General features: G+C 47.7%; 1 protein-coding gene across 5 annotated transcripts in view; it reads left to right on the top strand.

Annotated features, from left to right (window-relative positions):
- Window positions 1-608: 608 nt before the first annotated feature.
- The window catches only part of EHBP1L1 (EH domain binding protein 1 like 1), a 35460-nt gene continuing 12944 nt past the window's right edge, over window positions 609-23124 (top strand). Inside the window, exons 1-10 of one of the 5 annotated variants that reach the window (XM_039366297.1) lie at window positions 609-828; window positions 9135-9192; window positions 9773-9868; window positions 11718-11771; window positions 13132-13310; window positions 14506-14660; window positions 15750-15785; window positions 17222-17311; window positions 17636-17954; window positions 21344-22955. In XM_039366297.1, coding sequence (XP_039222231.1) covers window positions 725-828; window positions 9135-9192; window positions 9773-9868; window positions 11718-11771; window positions 13132-13310; window positions 14506-14660; window positions 15750-15785; window positions 17222-17311; window positions 17636-17954; window positions 21344-22955 — 2703 coding nt within the window. In that variant the 5' untranslated portion in view covers window positions 609-724. The remainder of the gene's footprint in view (window positions 829-9134; window positions 9193-9772; window positions 9869-11717; window positions 11772-13131; window positions 13311-14505; window positions 14661-15749; window positions 15786-17221; window positions 17312-17635; window positions 17955-21343; window positions 22956-23124) is intronic. The other 4 variants (XM_039366298.1, XM_039366301.1, XM_039366300.1 and 1 more) reach the window with 4 other exon arrangements.

The following is a 23124-nucleotide window of genomic DNA, read 5'->3' as shown; positions in this document are numbered from 1 at the left end:
TGGATAGATAATGGAGAAAGGGATCAGATAGATGAGATATTAGATAGATGATAGAGCAGATAGATAGATAGACAGACAGACGTGATAGATGATAGATGAGATATATATAGAGCAGATAGAGAAAAAGATAGAGATAGATAGATAGATAGATAGATAGATAGATAGATAGATAGATGATAGAGGGGTGAATCAGATGATATATACAGAGGTCAGATAGATGATAGAGAGAACAGATAGATAGATTATATATATATAACCTTTATTAATAGTCATTTTTTTATTGTGGGCACATTGGCACACATTAAAAAAGAAATGTTGTTGCTCGCTCTCAAAAGCGTACACACACACACACACACACACACACACACCGCACATTTAAACATGCTCTCTCTGTACAACCTATGTATAAACCTGGGGACTTCGGGGCGGGAATCCCACCAGCGTGCAGACACCCGTGTTAGCCGCCCGTGGGAACGCAGCCCCGTTCGGGGAATCCCCGCACCTCCCCCCTCCACCTCTTGCGGGGACTCCCGTCGGAGGGGGAGGGGAGGGCGGAGACCTGCCACGCCCCCTCCTCGGTCACGCCCCCTTCCCTGCTCCGCCACGCCTCCTTTCCTCCGCCTTGCCTTGCCACTTTCTCGCCGCCCGCCCGGACTTCCTCGCAGGCGGCCGGCCGGAGAGGCGGCGGGGGGAAATGGGGCGGCGGTGACGGGGCAGCCCGGCCATGAGCTCCGTCTGGAAGCGGCTGCAGCGGGTCGGCAAGCGGGCCGCCAAGTTCCGCTTCGTCGCCTGCTACCAGGAGCTGGTGGTGGAGTGCACCAAGAAATGGTGAATCGGGCCCCTCCCGGGGGGGGGCTGGGGTGGGTGGGTGGGGGGTCGGGTGCGACCCATCCAGCAGGGGGGTCTTTCGGGGATGGCGCCTCTCCTTGGAGCCGCTTGGAAAAGCTGGCACAACGGCCCTGCAAGGTAGGACAGGCGAGCCAGCAGAGGAAGCCCCCCCCTTAGCAGTCTCTCTCTGGGGGGCTTAGTAGGAAAAAGGGACCCCCTCCACCCTTGCTTTGCAAGCTGGGGCCAAACCTGGACATCAATCCCCTTTTTTCTGGATTCCACCCCCCCCAGTAGAGAAATTAATGCCCCCAAAGGCTGATTTTGGAACCATCTCCTGACACCCCACCCCACCCCACAAAAAAAGCAACATTTAAACCGAATCAAGGCTGGGCTGGTGTGAATGCCAGCCTCTAAAGCTGTCATTGAAGGGGATCTGCAAAGAGCATGTTCCTCTTCCCGTTAGGCCTTGAGCCAGATTCATGAGGACTAGAATCCTGCTTCTTACTTAGGCAAGAAATCTCAGCTGCGTGCGGGTGCAATGGAGAGAGAGAGAAAAAAAATCCAAATTTTGTTGGGGTGGTTTTTTTTGTTTGTTTGTTTGGCCTTTCCAGGTAGGGCAGGGCTAAACAGGGCATATATGACACAACTTCCTCCTTTTGTGAGCTTTGAACCAGAATCTTTAGAGGGGGGAAAAAAAATAAATTACAGAATTTAGTGGGTGGGGTTTGCACACCAGGAAGTGGTGAATGGAGGTGAGGTAGAAAGGATATTAATGTTTGATTGTCTATATTCAAAACGCCGTCCCGCTTCGTTATGTAAATAACTCAAGGCCTCGTGTCAGGATTAAAAGAAAGCCAGGAAGAATCTGGAAAACAGCTGTAAGGGACAAGCACAACCAAATGTTTTTTTCTGAAAGGCCCCCCGCCCCAAAAAATAAATTCCCCCCAGATTAAAAATAACCACAGAAAGTGACGGGAAAGCCAAATGCTTGTTCGAAAAAAAATATATATATATAATCATTTTGAAACTGTTTTCGAGGTGGAAAACCCAAGTCTCTTTGAGTAGAATTTTTTAGTTGGGTTCTAATTGCACAGCTATTGCAACTGTCTTTTAATTGTGCTGCAAGTGTGGGATGCCATCTTTGACTTCATATCGATGTCACATTTTTATACTTTAATATTATCCACTTGTTGAAAGCGCGCATTCCTCTGCCAGATGTACCAAGTCGCTAGTCCATAAGAAAATGTTTGGTGATTACGTTTTTGATTTGACAAGTTACCGTCTCCCCTGACCTAAACTGAAACTATAAGTCCCAGAATTGCTGCTTGCTGGAAATTGGGGGGGGGGGGAGATTCCGGACTGGGGGAGGGGTCTGGATTAAAAGTGTTTTGAAAGTTTTAAAACTGTGTGCAGCGTGATGCGCTTGAATGAAATCCAGTCTGTGATGGTGTGGAAAAGGTTAGTTGTGTTCATATGTCCTGGTATTTTTGATGTAGCGTGGTATTATGCACCTGGTGACACTTGGAGCTGTCTTCAAGGGCAGGTCCATATATAGTGCCATGTAGTAGTCAATCCTGGAAGTTACAGAATGATGGGGCAGCATAGGACAGAGAGGTCTGGATAAACTTGGCATGACTGTATCTCTGCAAAACCTGGTAAAGTCCAGTGTTTCTCAACCTTAGCAAGTTTAAGAAGTAATAATAATAATAATAATAATAATAATAATAATAATAGAAGAATATCAGAGCTGGAAGGAACCATGGAGGTCTTTTAATTTGGGAGGGGGGGTGTTTGTTGGCTTTTGTGTTGCTAAACTGTCCAGGCTAGAATTGATCATTCCTTCACTGTTATTTTTGTAGATCTGACAGAAATAACTAACAGAAAAAACTTCCTTCCTACTTAATAAGATCTGTCGCTCGTCATAAGCAATTCGAATAAAATATGCCAGATTGGAGATAGATACATAGATAGCCATGATTTTGTGATAGATAGGCAGGCAGGACAGGACAGGACAGGACAGGACAGGACAGGATAGTCAGGTAGACACAATGGAGATAGATAGACAGACAGATAGATAGATAGATAGATAGATAGATAGATAGATAGATAGATAGATAGATAGATATGGATGGATGGATGGATGGATGGATGGGGTGGATGATGGTGGATGGGGTGGATGGATGGAGTGGATAATGGTGGATGGGGTGGATGGATGGATGGATGGATAGATAGATAGATAGATAGATAGATAGATAGATAGATAGATAGATAGAACCTTAGTAAGACCCCACCTAGAATACTACATCCAGTTTTGGGCTGTCACAAAGAGGAGGGGGTCAACCTATTCTCCAAAGCGACTGAAGGCAGGACAAGAAGCAACGGATGGAAACTAATCAAGGAGAGAAGCAACCTAGAACTAAGGAGAAACTTCCTGACAGTGAGGACAATTAATCAGTGGAACAACCTGCCTCCAGAGGTTTTGGGTGCTCCATCACTGGAGGCTTTTAAGAAGAAACTGGACAGCCACATGTCTGAAATGGTGTAGGGTTTCCTGCCTGAGCAGGGGGCTGGGCTAGAAGACCTCTAAGGTCCCTTCCAGCTATTCCGATTGAAACTGAAATGGAAGATCGATGATAGATAGACAAATAGATGGACAAACCTCGTTCAGCCTGTTGACATTATTCAGCACAGGAATTTACGTTTCTGGCTGCTTCTGAGAACCAGCCTCTCTGAACTTCCCTCTTTACCATTTTGCCCTGTCAGGCTTTTGACAGCTGGTTTTAAAATGAGGCAAAGGCCTCGCCTGTGAAAGGATCGTGGTGGAAATGTTACTGTCCTGGGGATCCTAGAGGTCATTTAGCCCAACCCCTGCTCAGTGGAGGAGTGGCCGTGCTGAACACGGCCCTGCTGACCTTTACAGAAAGAGACCACGTGGGGTTACCACGCCGTCAGAGGCTTTACTTATTTCCTTTCATTTATTTGCTTGAAAACTTAGCAGGGTGTGTCTAATGTTAACACCACGGAGCAGAAATTGGTTTACAGTTGCTGACTTTTCACCAGGCAAAGGAATGCACGCCAGTTGGGTTAGCTAGGTTAAAATTACTTTTGCAAAGGGTGCAGACTGTTCCTCTACCTTGCAGACTTTGAGGTGGGTGGACTTGTAAGTCCCAGAATTCCCCAGCTAACAAGCTTTAAGAGAGGTGAACCAACTCCCAGAATTCCCCAGCCAGCATGCTTTAAGATGGGTGGACTTCAACTCCCAGAATTCCCTATCCAGCCTGCTTTGAGGATGGGTGGACAATTCCCAGAATTCCCCTGCCAGCATGCTTTGAGGATGGGTGGACTTCAACTCCCAGAATTCCCCAGCCAGCCAAGGGTATGGATTTATTCTCCAAAATGCCTGAGGGATAGGACAGGAACCCATCAGTGGAAACTTCGCAAAGGGAAATTCAAACCGGAAATAAAGAATTTTTCTGACTTTTTAAAAGAAAAGCTGAACAGCCATTTTGCTGGGACTCTTAACTCAGGACGGCGGGGGTGTGTGTGTGTGTTGGACTAGAAGATCTCCAGGGTTCCTTCCAATTCTTCGATTCTCTGTGCTTTAGGGGCTTGCATGAACCTAGTCAGTATGGCTCGCCATGTGGGATGAAGCTAGGTGATTGACCTGCTTTGGTAAACCATGGTCTAGTTAAGCCAGGTTTAGCGCATGCAACGGTAGCTGTCTTCCTATGAGGTTTGACTGGAGAATAAAATAAGAAAAGGAGAGAAAAACGGGGTCGGATCGTGCAAGAGGAAAGATGCAGCTCAGGGGATCAAACCCCACATTTTCCTGGAGGTTTCTGTGTTGTACCTACAAAGCTGGTGGCTGCAAACGCACGGATGGGCCGTTGATTCCTCTGACACAAATCTTCGCACCTTGACAAAGTTAGATTACAACTCCCATCATCTCCCCGTGCTGGGGATGCTTGGGGGGGGGTCGCAGCCCCACAGGACAAAGACGATGCCAGCCGCTGTGCCGGTTGGCTGGGAATGATAGGCACTGCAGTATCCAAGAGAGCCCCCTGGACCTCTGCAAAGATTTCCGAGTCCACGGAGTTTCTCCGTTGTTTTTCTGGACGCATTTTTGGGTGGAGGAGACCAGAAGGAGGGGAGAGCCTGGCTGCCAGGGAACGTGTTCCTGTTTTCTCTCCTCGCCCCGTTCTGTTCCTCCTTATAAGGTTTGGGAAATGATAAATATTTGAGCTGTAAACGGAAAAGAAGGGGGGGGGGAAACGGGCAAGAAAACAGAAATATGCTCTGGGCTTGAATCACGAGGCGCCTTCCTTCCACGTGGACTAAAAGAAAAGAAGAAGAAATGGAGGAACTTTGCAAGAGAAAAAAGAGACTCCAGCCTCGTTGGGACTGGGGATTTTTTCGGGGGGCCCATTTCCTCACGGCAGGCTCACCCAGCGCTCTGCTCCCGGTGCCACCCGGGTTGCCCCAGCTGGGCACGGTTCAGCCTGGCCTTGGCGCGCCAGGCCTCGGGCATCCTAGCAGCCCGTACGAGCCAAGTCTGTCTTCGCAAGAGACGCTAGGCCGAAGCCAGACTCGGTTGCTTCGGTGAGGCAGCTTTTTGTCATTCAGTTTGGCAGTCTGTGCATGTTCTGAGACGCCACGCCTAAGGCGCTGCCCGGAAGGACGCCTGGGGCTGAGCCTTGGCTCCAGATCCCCATCTCCAGGATGGGGATGAGCAGTGGGCACGTCTGTTTGAAGGCAACGGCCTCCCCGGCAATTCTGGGGTTTGGGAGCCGTAAAGAGGCCTTCTCCAGAAAAAGTCGGCCATTTTGCAAAGGCAACAAATGGAAACGAATCAAAGAGAGAAGCAGCCTAGAACTGAGGAGAAACTTCCTGACAGAACAATTAACCAGCGGAACCACCTGCCTCCAGAAGCGGTGAATGCTCCGACACTGGAAGTTTTTAAGAAGAGACTGGACAGCCATTTGTCCGAAATTGTATAGGGTTTCCTGCCTGAGCAGGGGGTTGGACTAGATGACCTCCACGGTCCCTTCCAGCTCATGTTATTCTGTGACAGGTGATCAACCCCTGATTTACAACCGTTCTCTTAGTGACCCTTCGAAGTTACAACGGCACTGAATAAAGGGACTTACGACCATTTTTCACTCTTATGACCGTGGCAGTCTCCCCATGGTCACGCGATCAAAATTTAGACGCTTGGCAATGGACTCATACTTATGACGGTTGCAGTGTCCCTGGAGTCACGCGATACTCTTTTGCTACCGCCTGACAAGCAAAGTCAACGGGGATCCGCTTAATGACCATGTGACTAACTTAGCAACTCCAGGGATTCACTTAACAACTGTGGCAAGAAAAGTGCCACCCGTTGCTTACTGAATGAACCCATTTTTGCGATGGGGACAGGGCTCTGAATTCTGTGCCTCCCAAAACCCAAATTAGCCAGGCTTAAAATTAAAACCAGTATAGGAAGCTGGGCAAGTTAACTGCACAGCATCCGATGAGTGGCAAATAAATTTAATAAATAAATGAACATTAAGTCTTGCAAGGGTCTCTAGGTTTCCTTGCCTCCCCCACCCCCACAGATCTAGCCTCCACTGAAATCTCTCTGATGGATCTGGTTGACATTGAACAGAGGAGGAAAGCTATCGGATTTCGTTAGCAACCAGATTTAACCCAACACCTGACTAGATTAATGACTCTTTCCCCCCCCCCCAGCTAAATTTAGCTTTTGGCCACTAGCCTGGAGAAATGAGAGAAACATCAAATCTCTCCAAGCAACAAGGAGATGAGGGGTAAGGACAGATGAGAATTTGCAATTAATAACATAACCCATACCAGAGACCAGAATTTCTCAACCTTGACAAGTTTAAGATGTGTGGACTTCAACTCCCAGAATTCCCCAGCCAGTCCATCCCCAGCCAAACTCCCCCCCTCTCCCACAATACGTAAAATTTCAAATATTGCAATAATTGGGATAGCAAAAAAAAAAAATCTACCATGCTTAAAATCTAAGAAGGTTCCTTAGAATCTCAGAGGTTCCCTTAAGAATTTAGAAGATCCCTTAGAATCTTAGAAGGTTCCTTAAGAAGTTAGAAGATTCCTTAGAACAAGCCTTTACAACTAGTGGTACGGGTACCACCTGTGGTACGTTGGCACCTGGCAGGTGGTACGCGACCATCCTACAAAAGTGGTAGCAGGGGAGAGGAATGGAGCTGCAGGGCTGTCAGGGCTCAGCGGAAGCACCAGGATCAGTGCCAGGGTCCGGCTGGAGCTCAGCACTGATCCTGGCACTTCCAGTCAGCCCAGAAGAAGCGCCAATCAGCTGGAATGTTGCAGCATCTCCAGGGTCTTGTGATTTACATTCAGATGTTTGGCAAGTGATTCATATTTATGACGGTCACAGTGTCCCATGGTCATGTGAAGGGACCAAAACCTGCTGCAACCACCCAGCAGACGGGGGGGGGGAATAAAAACCAAACACCCCCCCACCCCATCCCCGCTGCCAATCCTCAACAGAAATGCTCACAACAATGAAAACCTCGGACAGGAGGAAGAGTGCGGCCAGGCGGGCAGGCAGGTGTGTCTTGCTCGGCTGTGGCTTGGGGGGCACTTTTTTCAGTGCCATTGTAACTTTGAATAGTCACTAAGAGAACTGTTGTAAGTCGAGGACTACCTGTACTTTTATCACTTTTTTTTTTTTTTTTTTTTGGTCATCAAGTTTTTGACACCTTGCTAGGCGACTGGTGGTCCTCGGATGTTGCCATATCCTAAAAGTGGTATCATGGGTGAAAAGGTTAAAAAGCCCTGCCTTATAAGATTCCTAATAGGTTCCTTTAAGCAGTTAGAAGCTTCCTTAGAATCTTAGAAGCTTCCTTAGAAGGTTCTTTAGAATCTTACAAGGTTCCTTAGAAGATTCCTTAGAATCTTAATAGGTTCCTTAAGAAGTTAAGAAGCTTAAAACTTCCTTAGAAGCCCGGATGGGTGCAACGGAGGAAGACGTGCGCGTCTCCTGGGAAGTTAGCAGAGCCAGCCTCTTGCAACACCCAGTGCCGCAACTGGGTGCGGCCCAGCCCTGCTCCCCAGGCGGTCAGGAACCTCGCCCACACATGGCTGGGAAGGCAGATAAACCCTGGGATGGACAGGAGCCGGTGCACAGCCCTTGATCTGGTTGCCACGCTTTTGTGCCGAGCTCTCTGAGAAATAGAACCGAGAACAGAATCAAACAGAGCTGGAAGGGACCTTGGAGGTCTTCTAGTCCAACCGTCTGCTCAGGCAGGAGACCCTATACCTGAAGTAGGCAACCTCGGCTCTTTTATGACTCATGGACTTCAACTCCCAGAATTCCTGAGTCAGCTATCCTATGCTGACTCAGGAATTCTGGGAGTTGAAGTCCATGAGTCATAAAAGAACCGAGGTTGCCTAGCCCTGCGGCCTATACTATTCTGGGCAAATGGCTGTCCAGTCTCTTCTTGGAAAGTATGATTGTGGTCAAGAAGAAATGTATGGTTGTGCAATGTACATGGGTCAAAGATCTCTTGAGCCTGGTCAGCAACTGGCCGCCTCAGGGCCAGATTGTTCCTTTCCTGGTTTCTGTAGCCCCCCACCCCAGCCTCTAGACCAGTGTTTCTCTTTCACCCTTTGCAAGTTTAAGATAAGTGGACTTCAACTCCCAGAATTCCCGAGCCAGCAAGTGTTGAACTCCACCCATCTTAAACTTGGCCCATCCTTGTTAATGGCCGTCACAATAGTCTCACTCCAGTATACATGACACCAGACTTGTGTCATTCCTTGGATGGAAAGTGGGTGACATTCAGGACCCAGAAGTTGAGTGTAATTGTGTATAGTAGAACAGGGCAAAGAGAGAAGCAATTGGCAACCTTGGCTGCTTTAAGATGGAGGGGCTTGAAACCCCAGGATTCAGAAGAATACAATATCTTTATTGTCAGTGTGTAACTCACAATAAAATTAACTAGGGGAATTCTGGGATTGAAGTGTACCCATCTTAAAGCACGCTGGCTGGGGGATTCTGGGATTTTAAATCAATGCCTTTTAAAACTTTCAAATTGAGAAATACTATTCTAGAAGAAATTGTAAAATGTTCCCCAAATTATGTCTGTGTGCATACAGTATGTGTATGAGATCCTACTACAAACCCCACTGGTTACGCCACATCAACCTGCTCCCTGTGTGATAATTGCAAACCTGACCACCAATGAAATCTTGTGGACTAGTGGCTTGGTCACTTTTGGTTTAGTTCTTTTGTCTGACTGTTTCATCTCTCCCAACCACAGGCAGCCAGACAAGCTAGTTGTGGTTTGGACTCGGAGGAACCGCCGGATTTGCTCCAAGGTGAGGAATTCTGGGAGTTGAAGTCCACAAGTCATAAAAGGGCCAAGTTAGAAGACCCCTGCTGTAGACAATAGGAGAGGTCTCAACTACAGCTAGTCCTTATTTACAACTTACAACTTAGTCTAACTTACAACAGTTCATTTAGTGACCGTTCAAAGTTACAATGGCACGGAAAAAAAGCAATTTATGACCATTTTTCATACTTAACGACCATTGTAGCATCCCCATGGTCATGTGGTCAAAATCCAGACAATTGGCAACTGACTTGTACTTATGACGGTCGCAATGTCCCAGGATCACATGATCCCCTTTTGCGACCTTCTAACTAGCAAAGTCAATGGGGAAGCCGGATTCACTTAACGACCGTGTTACTAACTTAACAACTGCAGTGATTCACTTAGCAACTGTGGCAAGAACGGTCGTAAAATGGGGCAAAACTCCCTTAACGAACGTTTTACGTAGCAACAGAAATTTTGGGCTCCATTATGGCCGTAACGCGAGGGCTCCCTATATTTTGTATTATTTTGTGTTGGGGGGGCGGTTTAAAAATTTTAATCTCTTTTGTTCTGGTTTTTCGCAGGCTCACAGCTGGCAACCGGGCATCAAGAATCCTTACAGGGGCGAGGTGGTATGGATGGTGCCGGAAAACGTGGACATTATGGTCACACTTTACCGGGTACGGGAATTGCGTCGTCGGAACGAGGACCCTGTCGCCAAATATAAGAGAATCTCATTCACACATTGCCCTGATCCATGCTTTTAAAATAATAATAATAATAAAGTTGGAAGGGACCTTGGAGGTCATCTAGTCCAACCCCCTGCTCAGGCAGGAAACCCTATACCACCATTTCGGACAAATGGCTGTCCAGTCTCTTCTTAAAAACTTCCAGTGTTGGAGCATTCACCGCTTCTGCATTTTGGGTGCGCGTCCAAGGCACACCAGAAAAACGGAGAAAATGCTAGCAATTTTGAGTTGCACAGCATTGCAATTTATTGCATAAGGAGGCAGGGTCCCTGTTTCACAGGAGAGGCCTTTGTACATAGAAAAACTTAAATTTAACTATTTGAGGAGTTAAATAATTCCTGGACTATTAAGAGCTGCAACTGTCTTCCCTGGCAGCAGCCTTGGACAGGGGTGGGGGAACCTTGACTCTTTTATGACTCGTGGACTTCAACTCCCAGAATTCCTGAGCCAGCGTGGGGGAACTATGGCCCCCTCATGACTGGTGGACTTCAACTCCCAGAATTCCTGAGCCAGCGTGAGGAAACTTTGGCCCCCTCATGACTCGTGGACTTCAACTCCCAGAATTCCTGAGCCAGCGTGAGGAAACTTTGGCCCCCTCATGACTCGTGGACTTCAACTCCCAGAATTCCTGAGCCAGCGTGGGGAAAACTGCCCCCTCCATGACTTGTGGACTTCAACTCCCAGAATTCCTGAGCCAGCGTGGGGGAACTATGGCCCCCTCATGACTGGTGGACTTCAACTCCCAGAATTCCTGAGCCAGCGTGAGGAAACTTTGGCCCCCTCATGACTCGTGGACTTCAACTCCCAGAATTCCTGAGCCAGCGTGAGGAAACTTTGGCCCCCTCATGACTCGTGGACTTCAACTCCCAGAATTCCTGAGCCAGCGTGGGGAAAACTGCCCCCTCCATGACTTGTGGACTTCAACTCCCAGAATTCCTGAGCCAGCGTGGGGGAACTATGGCCCCCTCATGACTGGTGGACTTCAACTCCCAGAATTCCTGAGCCAGCGTGAGGAAACTTTGGCCCCCTCATGACTCGTGGACTTCAACTCCCAGAATTCCTGAGCCAGCGTGAGGAAACTTTGGCCCCCTCATGACTCGTGGACTTCAACTCCCAGAATTCCTCAGCCAGCCTGGCTCAGCTTGGAAACCTCTCCCTTTCCCCTCAGCATGGCTGGCTTAGGAATTCTGGGAGTTGAAGTCCACGAGTCATAAAAGAGCCAAGGTTGCCTACCCCTGGTCTAGGAAGACAGTAGCTCATCCAAGCAGGCGGAATTAATTTGTATTTCAAGAAAGGGGTTTGTTTCCTGCCTAGCAGAAACTTGGTGTATCTCTAGCCTATCGAAGAGAAGGATTAGGAGTGGCATGATAGCATCTTCCAATATTTGGGAGACTGCCAGAAAGAAGAGGGAATTGACTTATTCTCTAGGTCCTGAGGGCAGGAGAAGAAACAACAGATGGAAACTAATCAAGGAGAGAAATAACCTGGAACTAAGTAGAAATTTCCTGACAGTGAGAGCAATTAACCAGTGGAACAGTTTGCCACCAGAAGTTGTGGCTGCTCCATCACGAGGCTTTTAAGAAGAGATTGGACAACCATTGGTCCAGAATAGTAAATAGTTTTTGCTTGAGCAGTGGGTTGGACTAGAAGACCTCCAAGGTCCCTTTTATTCTAATTAAATTGTGCCTTGTTGCTAATGCATGTCCTCTTATGTAAAGGTGGATCAAACTCTGGGTGTTTTTGAAGACCCTCCAGCTGACTCTCTACTTTTGTTTTCCAGGACCCCCATGTGGAAGAATACGAAGATAAAGATTGGACCTTTGTGGTGGAAAATGTACGTCTTAAAAATTGGGTTAGATTCTGGACAGGACAGGGAGATTCGCCTGCAGGTTTTACAGCAAAATTGGCGGGAAAATGCTTTTCTGGAAATTGCCTCAGATCTTTAGTTGGTCAATACAGGTAGCCCTCAACTTACGATCGCAACTGAGCCCCAATTTTCGGTTGCTAAGTGAGTTTTGCCCCATTTTACGACTTTCCTTGCCCCATTTGTTAAGTGAATCCCTGAAGTTGTTAAGTTAGGAACCCGGTCGTTAAGTGAATCCGGCTTCCCCATTGACTTGGCTTGTCAGAAGGTCGCAAAAGGGGATCTGGTGACCCCGGGATGCTGCGACCGTCATAAATATGAGTCAGTAGCCAAGCGGCTGACTTTTGATCACGTGATGCCACAACGGCCGTAAGTGTGAAAAACGGTCACGAGTCCCTTTTCTCAGTGCCGTTGTAACTTTGAACGGTCACTAAATGGACTGTTGTAAGTTGGGGACTACGTGGATTTTTTAAAAAGCCAAAGAGTCTCTCATACCCTTTGATTAAAGATAGTCCTCGGCTTACAACCGCCATTGAGCTCAGAATTATAGTCATAAGTCATTAGAGTCCTAAAGGGAGGTACCTACATGACTGGAAATAAATTTCTGGCCTTTTTTGGGGGGACGGTCATTAAGTGAACCCATTCATTTCAATAAGCATTACGATGTCGCAATTGTTATAAATGCATATTGGCCGCCAAGTGCCTGAATTTTGTATGACTGTGAGGATGCTATAACGGTCATAAGTGTGAGGACCGGTCCTAAATCACTTTTTACAACGCCATTGAAACTCATTCTCGGCTTCCTTTTAAAATCTTTAATTTTTTTTTAATTTTTTTTTGTCCTTTGAGGCAAGGATGGCTGGAACGTACACTTAATATTTATATATTACTTATATGTCGATGCGTAGGTCTATACATATGTTGTATATAGTATATTTTAAATGTGTGTTATGTATGTGTACACTTGGAGAGCAAGCAACTCAATGTCATTTTTAATGTGTGCTATTTGTGCCCACAGTAAAAAATGAGGTTATCTAAAAAAAAAAAATCTAAACTGTGGAACTCCCTGCCACCGTAAATCCTCTTTCCTTCTTCCCGACTTCTCCATATTATGCCCTTTTTCACTCGAATTTGACGGATGTTAAGGACTTCTTCAGAAAGCCTATTTAGACATCCATTTACAGTTTAATTTTCTGGCCTTGACTGGAGCGATTTCTGCTTTTATAACCGTTTGGGGAAGATTTCAGTCTTGTGTTCGAATGATGCAATGAAAAAATGGGTGGGCGAGAGAGGAATTTCACCAATTAAAAATTTGCAATTCTCATGCCAGGAATCGAAGGGGCAACGTAAGGTCCTCGCCTCGGTCGACCTCAACTTGAAGCGCTTTGCCAGCCAGATGCCCAACCAGGTGGATTTGAACCTGAAGCTGAAGCCCAAGTCCGTGAAAGTGGTGGCCGCGTCGCTCCAGCTGACTCTCTCGTGCGTCTTCTTGCACGAGGGAAAAGCCACGTGAGTCACAGAGCGTGGAAGAATCCTTCTTAGAAAGCTGGGGTTGACGTTCTCCTGGTCTGCACGGGTAGTCCTCGACTTACGACCGCAATTGAGCCCCATAATTTCTGTGGCTAAGCGAGACAGTCATGAGGCGCTCTTTGCCCCGTTTTACGCCCTTTCTTGGCACGGTTGTTAAGCGAATCACTCCAGTTGTTTAATTAATAACATCTGGCTTCCCCCGTTGACTTTGCTTGCCAGAAAGTCGCAAAAGGGGATGACGTGATCCAGGGACACTGTGACCGTCATAAATATGAGTCAGTTGCCAAATGTCTGAATTTTGATCACATGACTGTGGGGATGTTACAACGGTGTTAAAAATGGTCATAAATCATTTTTTTCAGTGCTGTTGTAACCTAAATGAATGGTTGTTTAAGTCAAGGACTACCTGTGTGTATGTGTGTGTGTGTGTGAGAAAGAGAGAGAGAGGGAGGGAGAGAGAGAAGTTTGGTCTAGTGGTTAAGGCATCAGGATAGAAACCGGGAGTGAGTTCTAATCCCACCTTAGGCACGAAAGGCAGCTAGGTGACTTTGGGCCAATCACCAGGAGACGGTGAGTTCTAGTTCCGCTTAGGCATGAAAGGCAACTGGGTGATTCTGGGCCAATCACCAGGAGACTGAGTTCTAGCCTTAGCCTGAAAGCTGGCTGGGTGTCTTTGGGCCAATCACCAGGAGACGGTGAGTTCTAGTTCCGCTTAGGCACAAAAGCAGCTGGGTGACTCTGGGCCAATCACCAGGAGACGGTGAGTTCTAGTCCCACCTTAGGCATGAAAGCTGGCTGGGTGACTTTGGGCCAGTTTCTCTCTCTCTCTCTCTCAGCCAGCCCACCTCACAGGCCTGTTGTGAGCAAAATAAGAGGAAGAAAGAACATTGGATACGTTCTCTGCCTTGAGTTATTTGCCAAAACAATAAAGGCAGGGCTATAAATAAACGAAAATATCAATTGCATTCCCACAACGCACCAGAGAGAACACACAAAGCCCCTCCACTACCTACACTAGCCACCCTAGAACGGAACGAAACAGCTGCAAAAACAACACCGATTTTATCCCATCCCGTGTGAAGCCCAGCCTGGGATATTTTGCGCATCCCAAAATGCAGGGGGGGAAGCGGGAGATTAAAAATAAAAACGATGATGGCTCCGGTTCTCTCCCCAGGGATGAAGACATGCAAAGCCTGGCCAGTTTGATGAGTTTCAAGCCTTCCGACATCGGCAATTTGGGGGATTTTGCTGAAAGCGACGAGGAGATGGAAGACACCCCGAAACACGACCGGGACGAAGATGCCGCAGGACACACAGCAGCCCCTAAAGGTGGGGGGGGTCCCCTTCCAGCCAAGACATTTCCCTCCTCCCTGACCCGTTCTTTCTCAGCCTTAGCAACCTTAAGATGTCTGGACTTCAACTCCCAGAATTCCACCGCCGGTAGTTAACCGCTAGTCCTCACTTAACGACCTGTCAGGCTTACCTCAGTAGACGAGGCAGGAAACACGACCAGGTGAACGAATTCTACTTTATTGGGAAACGACACCGACCGAACGGTGCAGATCAGAAAGTACAATTAGTCCTTGGCTTATAAACAGTTCCTTTAGTGACCGTTCAAAGTTACCACAGCACTGAAAAATGTGTCCCTGTGGTCAGATAATCCGGTTTGTGCAGGTAGTCCTCGACATTTCCTAAGTGAGTTTGTGCCCCATTTTACGACCTTTCTTGCGACATTTAAGTGAATCACTGCAGTTGTTCAATTAGTAACAATTAGTTCAGCGAATCTGGCCTCCGCGTTGACTTTTAAGGATGCAAAAAGGGGATCGCGTGACCCGGGGACCGTCATAAATAGGAGTCGGTTGTCAAACCTCTGAATTTTGATCACATGACCGTGAGGAGGCTGCAACAGTCGTAAGTGTGAAAAACAGTCATAAGGCCCTTTTCTCGGTGCCGTTGTAACTTCTAACGGTCATTAAATGAACTGTTGTAAGTTGAGGACGTGTGCTTTCTTAATTGTTGCTCACGTTGGGAGGCAGCTGCAATACAGCCCGCGAAGTTTAGAAGTCTTAAATATTTGCTGGTGTGTGTGTTTTTTTTTTTTTTTGGCTTTGTGCTTTGGAAAATGACCCGGATTCGGGAGCCGTGAGGCAACCGTGATTCAGAGGATCCCGTGCTTAACCCTGCGTGACACATGCGTGACTTCCGGGATTCTCTTTGATCCTCTTAAGAGGGATTTGGAAGAGATGTCGATGGAAGCAAGATTAACCAAGCCCGTCTCTTGCCGTTGCCCCAGTTTCCGATCGAGCTACATGCCTTCTCCGTACGTTTCGCACTCTGCACCTCTGATCTCGGTTTGTGATCATTTTCCCTACCTCAATTTTCCCTTCTTCTCTTCCTGTCTGTCTCTTCCCTGTTCAGGGTTCCTCAAAAACGTTACGGTGAACTATTTCCCAGGTAGGCCATCCCGGGTTTTGCAAGAGCCCTGCTTGAGATTGGCATAACCCGGACAGCATCATGCGTGGCCGTGGGGATTAGAACTCGCTGCTTGCACAGTGCAGTTTTGGCACTCCAGGGAAGTCCTCGACTTAAGGCCAAAACTGAGCCCAAGATTTCTGTTGCATAGTGAAACATTGGTTAAGTGGGTTTTGTCCCATGTTACGACTTTCCTTGCCACAGTTGTTGAGTTAGTGGCACGGTCGTTAAATGAATCTGGCGTCCCCCAGTGACTTTGCTTGTCAGAAGGTCGCAAAAGGGGATCACGTGACCCTAGGGGGACGCTGCGACTGTCATAAATAGGAGCCGGTTGCCAAGCTTCTGAAATTTTGATCAGGTGGCCGTTGGGGAGGCTGCAAGAGTCGTAAGTGTGAAAAACGGTCATAGGTCACTTTTTTCAGTGCTGTTTTCACTTTGAACGGTCACCGGATGAATGGTTGTAAGTCGAGGACTACCTGTATAAGCTTTGGACAAGTAATAGATTAGAAACTTGAGAGGTGGCATGTTGGATGGGACCACAGGGCCTTTGAAGCAGACTTTTCAGCAGCAAATCCTTGGTTTTTGATGGAGAGAGAGATGATAGATAGATAGATGGATAGATGGATGGATGGATGGATGGACGGACGGAAGGAGGGATAGATAGATAGATGATAGAAAAGTAGATGAATGATAAATAGATTAGATAGAGATATAGATAGATTGATGACAGATGATAGAGAAAGAGAGAATAGATAGAGATAGATAGACAGATATGGATGGATGGATAGATAGATAGATATAGATGAGATAGATAGATGATAGATAGATGATAGATAGATAGATATAGATAGATAGATAGATAGATGATAGAAAAATAGATGATAGATGTGATAGATTGATGATAGATATAGATAGATTGATGACGATAGATATTAAGAGAGAGATAGAAATAGGATAGAGATAGATAGATGATAGAAAAATAGATGAGAGATAGATGATAGAGCTATAGAGAGATTAATAGATGACAGATAGATGATAGATAGATGATAGATAGATAGATGATAGATAGATAGATAGGTAGATAATAGATAGGTAGAGAAATAGAGGTATAGATAGATAGATAGATAGATAGATAGATAGATAGATAGATAGATAGATAGGTAGATAATAGGTAGAGAAATAGAGGTATAGATAGATAGATAGATAGATAGATAGATAGATAGATAGATAGGTAGATAGGTAGATAGGTAGATAATAGATAGGTAGAGAAATAGAGGTATAGATAGATAGAATTTGAATTTCTCCTTTGTGACGGCTCCGTCTCTTCTGGGTCTTGCCCTGAGCCTTCCTTTTTCCTCCAATTCTTCCTTCCCTTCCTCTTTCCTTCCTAACGGCAGCCTCTCCTCCTCCTAATATAGACACATCCCGGGATCTGAACCCCTTGGCTGAGGAGGAGGAAGACCCCTCCGGCCGTTCTCCGTCGCCTTCCAAGGCATGTCCCAAGGAAGGTAAATTAAAGGAAGTGGGGAGGTGGTGAACGGATTAAAATGGGTATTAAAAAGTGCCATTGTTGCCTTTTTATTTGCTTCTTTGCTGCTTGGATTTGGGGGGGGGGGGAATGGGAAAGTCAATGGGGAAGCCGGATTCACTTAACAACTGTGTTACTAAGTTAACAACTGTGGCGAGAAAGCTTGTAAAATGGGCCAGAACTTACTTAACAAATGCCTCACTTAACAACATAAACTCTGGGCTCCATTGTGGTCGTATGTCGAGGACTACCCGTACGTATTCTCAGCGCTGCCACTTCTGACCTTTCTCCCTTCTCCTCGCAGCTGTGGCCGCGGTCTCCGAGCCAGCCCTGGCGAGCCACGGAAACATCTCCGGAGGTTCCCCACTTCCCGGGCCAAAGGCTGCTTCTGTGGCTCCCGACGTGGTCGCCTTTGACGTAAGTGGTGAGGAGTGTAAAACTGGGAGTGCGGGGCTCGGCGGGGTGAACGGTGCCCGTCCAGGGGGATCACCGAGTGGCATCCCAGAAGGGCCAGGGACCAAGATCTGCATGCTGGACACTTCCCAAGCATCATCAGCGCAGGCGGGGCCTGAAGAGGAGCACGAAAGCACGGAGCCAGCGTGTCCGAGTGCCGTCGACCCCAGGTGAGGACCCCTTCTTCCGAGAGCGGGTTTTGGGGTGCTGAAGTTGGAATTTTGCTGCAGAGATGAGAGGCAGAGGGATGGCTGAATCACCGGCATGCCAGGGGTTATCCTGTGGCTCTGGTTGGGGGAGGGCAGCCCCAAACCTTGGACCTCCTGTCTCTGTTGATCCCATTGATGGAGGCAGGAGGTCCATCTTTGGGAGTCAAGGATGCCTTTTTTATTTGGGGTGGCTTAAAAGAAAGTGGATAGATAGATAGGAGAGAGAAGAGAAGAGAAGAGAGATGATAGAGATATAGATAGATTGATGACAGATGAGAGATAGACAGATAGATAGACAGAGATAGATAGAAATAGATTAGATAGATGATAGATGATAGATAGATAGATAGAGATAGATAGATAGATAGATAGATAGATAGATAGATAGATGAAAGAGATAAATAGATGATAGATAGATGATAGAAGAGAGAGATAAATAGATGATAGATAGATAGATAGATAGATAGATAGATAGATAGATAGATAGATAGATGGATGGATGGATGGATGGATGGATGGATGGATGGATGGATGGATAGGAGAGATAGAATAGATAAATGATAGATACAGGGCTTTTTTTCTCATAGAATGTCCAGAACGGAGTTCCGGCACCATTTTTGGATGGAACCTTGTAGGGTAGGCAAGGCGGGTTGTATGATGTGTGTGAGTTCTGGCACCTTTTTTTTTTTTTTTTAGAAAAAAAGCACTAGATAGATAGATAGATAGATAGATAGATAGATAGATAGATAGATAGATAGATAGATAGATAGATAGATAATGGATGGATGATAGATAGATAGACAGACAGACAGACTCCATCTTGGGAGTCAAGGATGCCTTTTTTATTTGGGGTGGCTTAAAGTGGCATCACAAAGCCAGGCAGCGGCTGGAGACTTCGGCTTCTGCTTTCTTTAGCTGGTGGGGAGGGGGTGAGATGGAGGAGGTCTGCTGGATGTAATTTCCCCCCACCCGCTTCTCGCCCCACCCCATCCCTGCCTTGGAAAAGTTGAGTGTGCTCCACCGAGAGTGGAAAGGAGAAGTTGGCAGTCAGAAGGAATGGGAAGTGAGAACACTGGGGGGGGGGAGGAAGGGGGGGTGTTTTGCAGTTGAGAAGGATGGGGGAAGTGGAGCAAGGATGCCACCCTGGAGTCACTGCCATGCTTGCCTGCCCTGAGTTAAACCTTGAAAAGAACACCATGGGAAGGCAGTAAATTCTTCTTTTGATATTTTTCTGCTTTAAGGTCTTAAACTGGAGAGTCCTTCCCTGCCTCATCCTTCTTTCCATTCTTTTTTCCTTCCTTCCTTCCTTCCTTCCTTCCTTCCTTCCTTCCTTCCTTCCTTCCTATCCATCCATCCATCCATCCATCTATCATTCATCCATCATCCATCTATCTATCTCTATCTATCTATCTATCTATCTATCTATCTATCTATCTATCTATCTATCTATCTATCTATCTATCTATCTATCATCTATCTCTGTCTCTTTTCTTCCACCTGTCATTCCTTCCATCTGTCATTCTTTCCTTGATATATCTACTCTAAGGAAAAGAAGGACTAGGGGTGACCTGCTTGCAGTTTTCCAATATTTGAGGGGCTGCCACAAAGAAGAGAGGGGTCAGCCTATTCTCCAAAGCACCTCAGGCAGCACAAGAAGCAATGGATGGATACTAATTAGGGAGAGAAGCAACCTAGAACGATGGAGAAATTTCCTAATAGTGAGAACAATCAACCAGTGGAACAGTTTGCCACCAGAAATTGTGGATGCTCCTTCACTGGAGGCTTTTAAGAAGACACTGGACAGTCACTTGTCTGAAATGGAATAGGGTCTTTTGCTTGATCCGGGGGCTGGACTAGAAGATCTCTAAGCTCCCTTCTAACTCCGTTATATTGTTATTCTGTTATCCCTCCTCTCCTCTCTCCTTCCCTTCCCCTCCCCTTCTTTCTTCACCTTCTATTTTTCTCTTTCTTCTTCTTTTCCAATAAAATACTTTTTAGGGAGATTTCTTTGTTGAGCAGAGTACTCTGTCCCAGAGGTTTTAAGCACTTCGAGGTTTCATTCCTTGGCACCACATTTTGCCTAATTTCACCCCAAAAACCGTAGCCCAGAATTTATCCACGACCCAAGTATAAACGGACTGACCCTCTTGTGCTTATATTTACCTCTGATTGTGGAAGAGTTGCATATAGCTGTCCTGGTTAATAGCCATTAGAACAGTGTTTCTCAACCTTGACAATTTTAAGGCATGTGGACTTCAACTCCCAGAATTCCACAGCCAGCAATGCTGGCTGTGGAATTCTGGGAGTTGAAGTCCACATGCCTTAAAATTGTCAAGGTTGAGAAACACTGCATTAGAATCATGCTCAAGGCAGGAGTCTTATACCGTCCATTTCACTTCCATTCAATCATATCCAATTCTTGGAGACTGCCTGGACCAATCCCTGCAATCTTCTTGGGAAGGATTTTTGGAAGTGGATTGCCATTGCCTCTTTCCTAGGGCTGAAAGGAAGTGGCTGGCCCAAGGCCATCCAGCTGGCTTTGTGCCCAAGGTGGGATTAGAACTCAGGATCTCCTGCTTTATACCTCCTGCTTCATACCCTATGGCTTCATCACTGCACCATCATATCATATCATCTATCTGTCCATCTATCCATCCATCCATCTGCTAATTGGACTTTTAAAACTGCCCAACTCAAACTATGTGGTATAGAGCAACGAAACAAACATTAAACCAAAAAGGAGCCGGTCGTGTTATGCAATATATAAATGCAACAGATATTGTTGCATGATTTGGGGCTATCCCCTGGACTTCAACTCCCAGAATTCCTGAGCCAGCCACGCTGAGGGGAAAGGGAGAGATTTCCAAGCTGAGCCGTGCTGGCTCAGGAATTCTGGGAGTTGAAGTCCACTGGTCATAAAAGAGCCAAGGTTGCCTACCCCTGCTCTAGGGAGATCTGTTGTAACTTCCAACAATCACTAAGTCACCAGTTGTAAATTGAGGACTACTTGGCTATAGTCTGATTAAAGAATTTCTGTTTGAATCGCCTCTAGGACAGATAGAATTTGGAATTAAAAGCCCCCATTTTAATTAAACATTCTGGGGGCTGAGAGTGACTCTTCTGTCCTTCCAATCTGGTGAAAATTAAGTTTGTTAATCCCAAATATGCTTTTGCACTAGGCAATTAGACGTCCTTGTTTTTCTTTGAAGTCGTTTCGCTTCTCATCCAAGAAGCTTCTTCAGCTTCTTGAATATTAAGCTCTTTAATATTTTGTTCACTTACAGGAGCCAGCCTGCTCTTTTGGAACCCCAAATTCAGAATATCTCTTTTTTTTTTCCCCCATCCTCCAGGCCAACAGATATCTGGAAACCCAGGGAAGACTGCTCTGTTTCTCCACCCCCCAGGAGAAAAAGCACGCCAAAGGAATCTGTTAAAAGACTCCTTTCGCCCCCGTTTGCCTCCAAGGAGGCCCCCGTGCGGAAACGCAAGCTGGGGAAGGAGACGGGGTCCTCGGACCCCCCAGCGCCTGTCGTGGAGACCCCGGCCGTTTTGGAAGAAAACCCGGTTCCTCTTCCCACATCCGCTATCCTGGCTACCCCACCCCTGGAAAAACCAGGATACGAGAGTCTCGACGAAAAGGCACCTTCTCCGTCCCCGTCTGGAAATTCCGTGGTGATGTATTTTATGGAGGTGGCAGCCCTCACCAACAACCATCCGGTCGTTATCAGTAACGAGTCAGATTCCCGAGGATTGTCTTCGGATGCCGCCTACCTGGCGCTCTCTCCTCTCGGGGGTCCCTCGCCGGCACCATGGGGATTTCGGGAAGCGAGGGCTGGCGAAGACCCGGATGGCACCGCGGAAGGAGGAACCGTGTCGCACGCCGCTCCTGAAGTCCCAAGCGACGGCGTTTCCTCTGAACGGGCGGACGAGGCTGAGATGGTCGTGGAGAAGGAAGAGCCGTTCCTGGCCGAAGAGAGGTTGGGGGGCAGTGAGGCAGGGGCTTTGGAGTTATCAGCTGAGAAGGAAGAGGAGGAGAAGGTTGACAGGCAGGAGAATCGGAGAGGAGAGGACCACTTCACGCCTGCCGCAGAAACCCTTCCGGGAGGAGGGGCACACCGGATCGTGGGGGAGGCCGACGGGAGCCCCCCAAGAGCTGGCAAGATTTCTCCCACGTCCTCCTCACGGGAAAGACTACTGGTGATGGAGGACGAAGAAAGCAGGCCCAGCTCAGAGGTTCTCGCTTCCCCGTTGACGATGGGTAGGGAAGACGTGGCCGGGGAGTCCCTGTTGGAGGCACCCCGTTGCCCTCCTGCTGCTGTGCCCGGCCTGGAGGGAGGTAGGGAAACTCAGAGGGACCTGGCAGTTGCAGAGGAGGCTCCCCAAAGCCCTTCAGAAGAACCAGCACCCCAGAATTTGGGAAGCGAGGACGAGGGAGCCGGAGACGAGAGGGACGCAGAAGGAAGCGGCGTCTCCAGAGAGGCCGTGGAACGGACAGCTGAAACGGAGCTTGTGGTGACCGAGGAAGGAGAGGAACAAGGCCAAAAGGATGTCTGGAAGAAACATTCAGAAGAAGACGTCCTTCTGGAGGAACCCAACATCCGTCGGAATGGGAGCCCGGAAGCTTTGGGCCAAACACAGCCGGACAGTCCAGCGGCTTGGGGCTTAGGGTCACCTTGGGATGGCGGTCCCCCACAGGCTTCCCAGAATGGCCAAGGTGTTCCAGACCACGAAGAAGAAAGCCTAGAGAGGCCCTCGGAAGAAGAGGGTTTGTCCCAGAGAGCCACAGAGACAGAAATGGCCCCCCTGGTTGCCCCCCATGCTTCCGGCCTGCCTGCCTCTCAGGAGCCTGCCCCGTCTGCCCCAGGTCCCCGTAGGAGTGCCGGGCCCGGCCTGGAAGCCCCGGTGCTGAGTCCCGTGTCCTGTGGCCCGGCCCCCCACTTGGGGCCCGAAGGGAAAGACCAGGTATAGCCAGCCATGGTCAGCCCCTTTCCGTCGCGTTCTCTTGAGCCCCGCAAGCCCTCAATTAATCTGGGTGGGGTGGGTGGGTGCTTCTGCCTGGCACAGCGGCAATGTTGGGGGGTGCTTCCCCTGGCACAAGGGAGGACAGCGGGCGGGCGGTCTGAGAAGGGCA

The sequence above is a fragment of the Crotalus tigris genome, unplaced genomic scaffold, assembly GCF_016545835.1.
Source record: "Crotalus tigris isolate CLP2741 ecotype Arizona unplaced genomic scaffold, ASM1654583v1 scf7180000020245.1906669, whole genome shotgun sequence".
In the NCBI taxonomy this organism is placed as follows: domain Eukaryota; kingdom Metazoa; phylum Chordata; class Lepidosauria; order Squamata; family Viperidae; genus Crotalus; species Crotalus tigris.
Note: the sequence above shows the minus strand (reverse complement) of the source record. Positions and strands in the feature narration are given on the sequence as shown.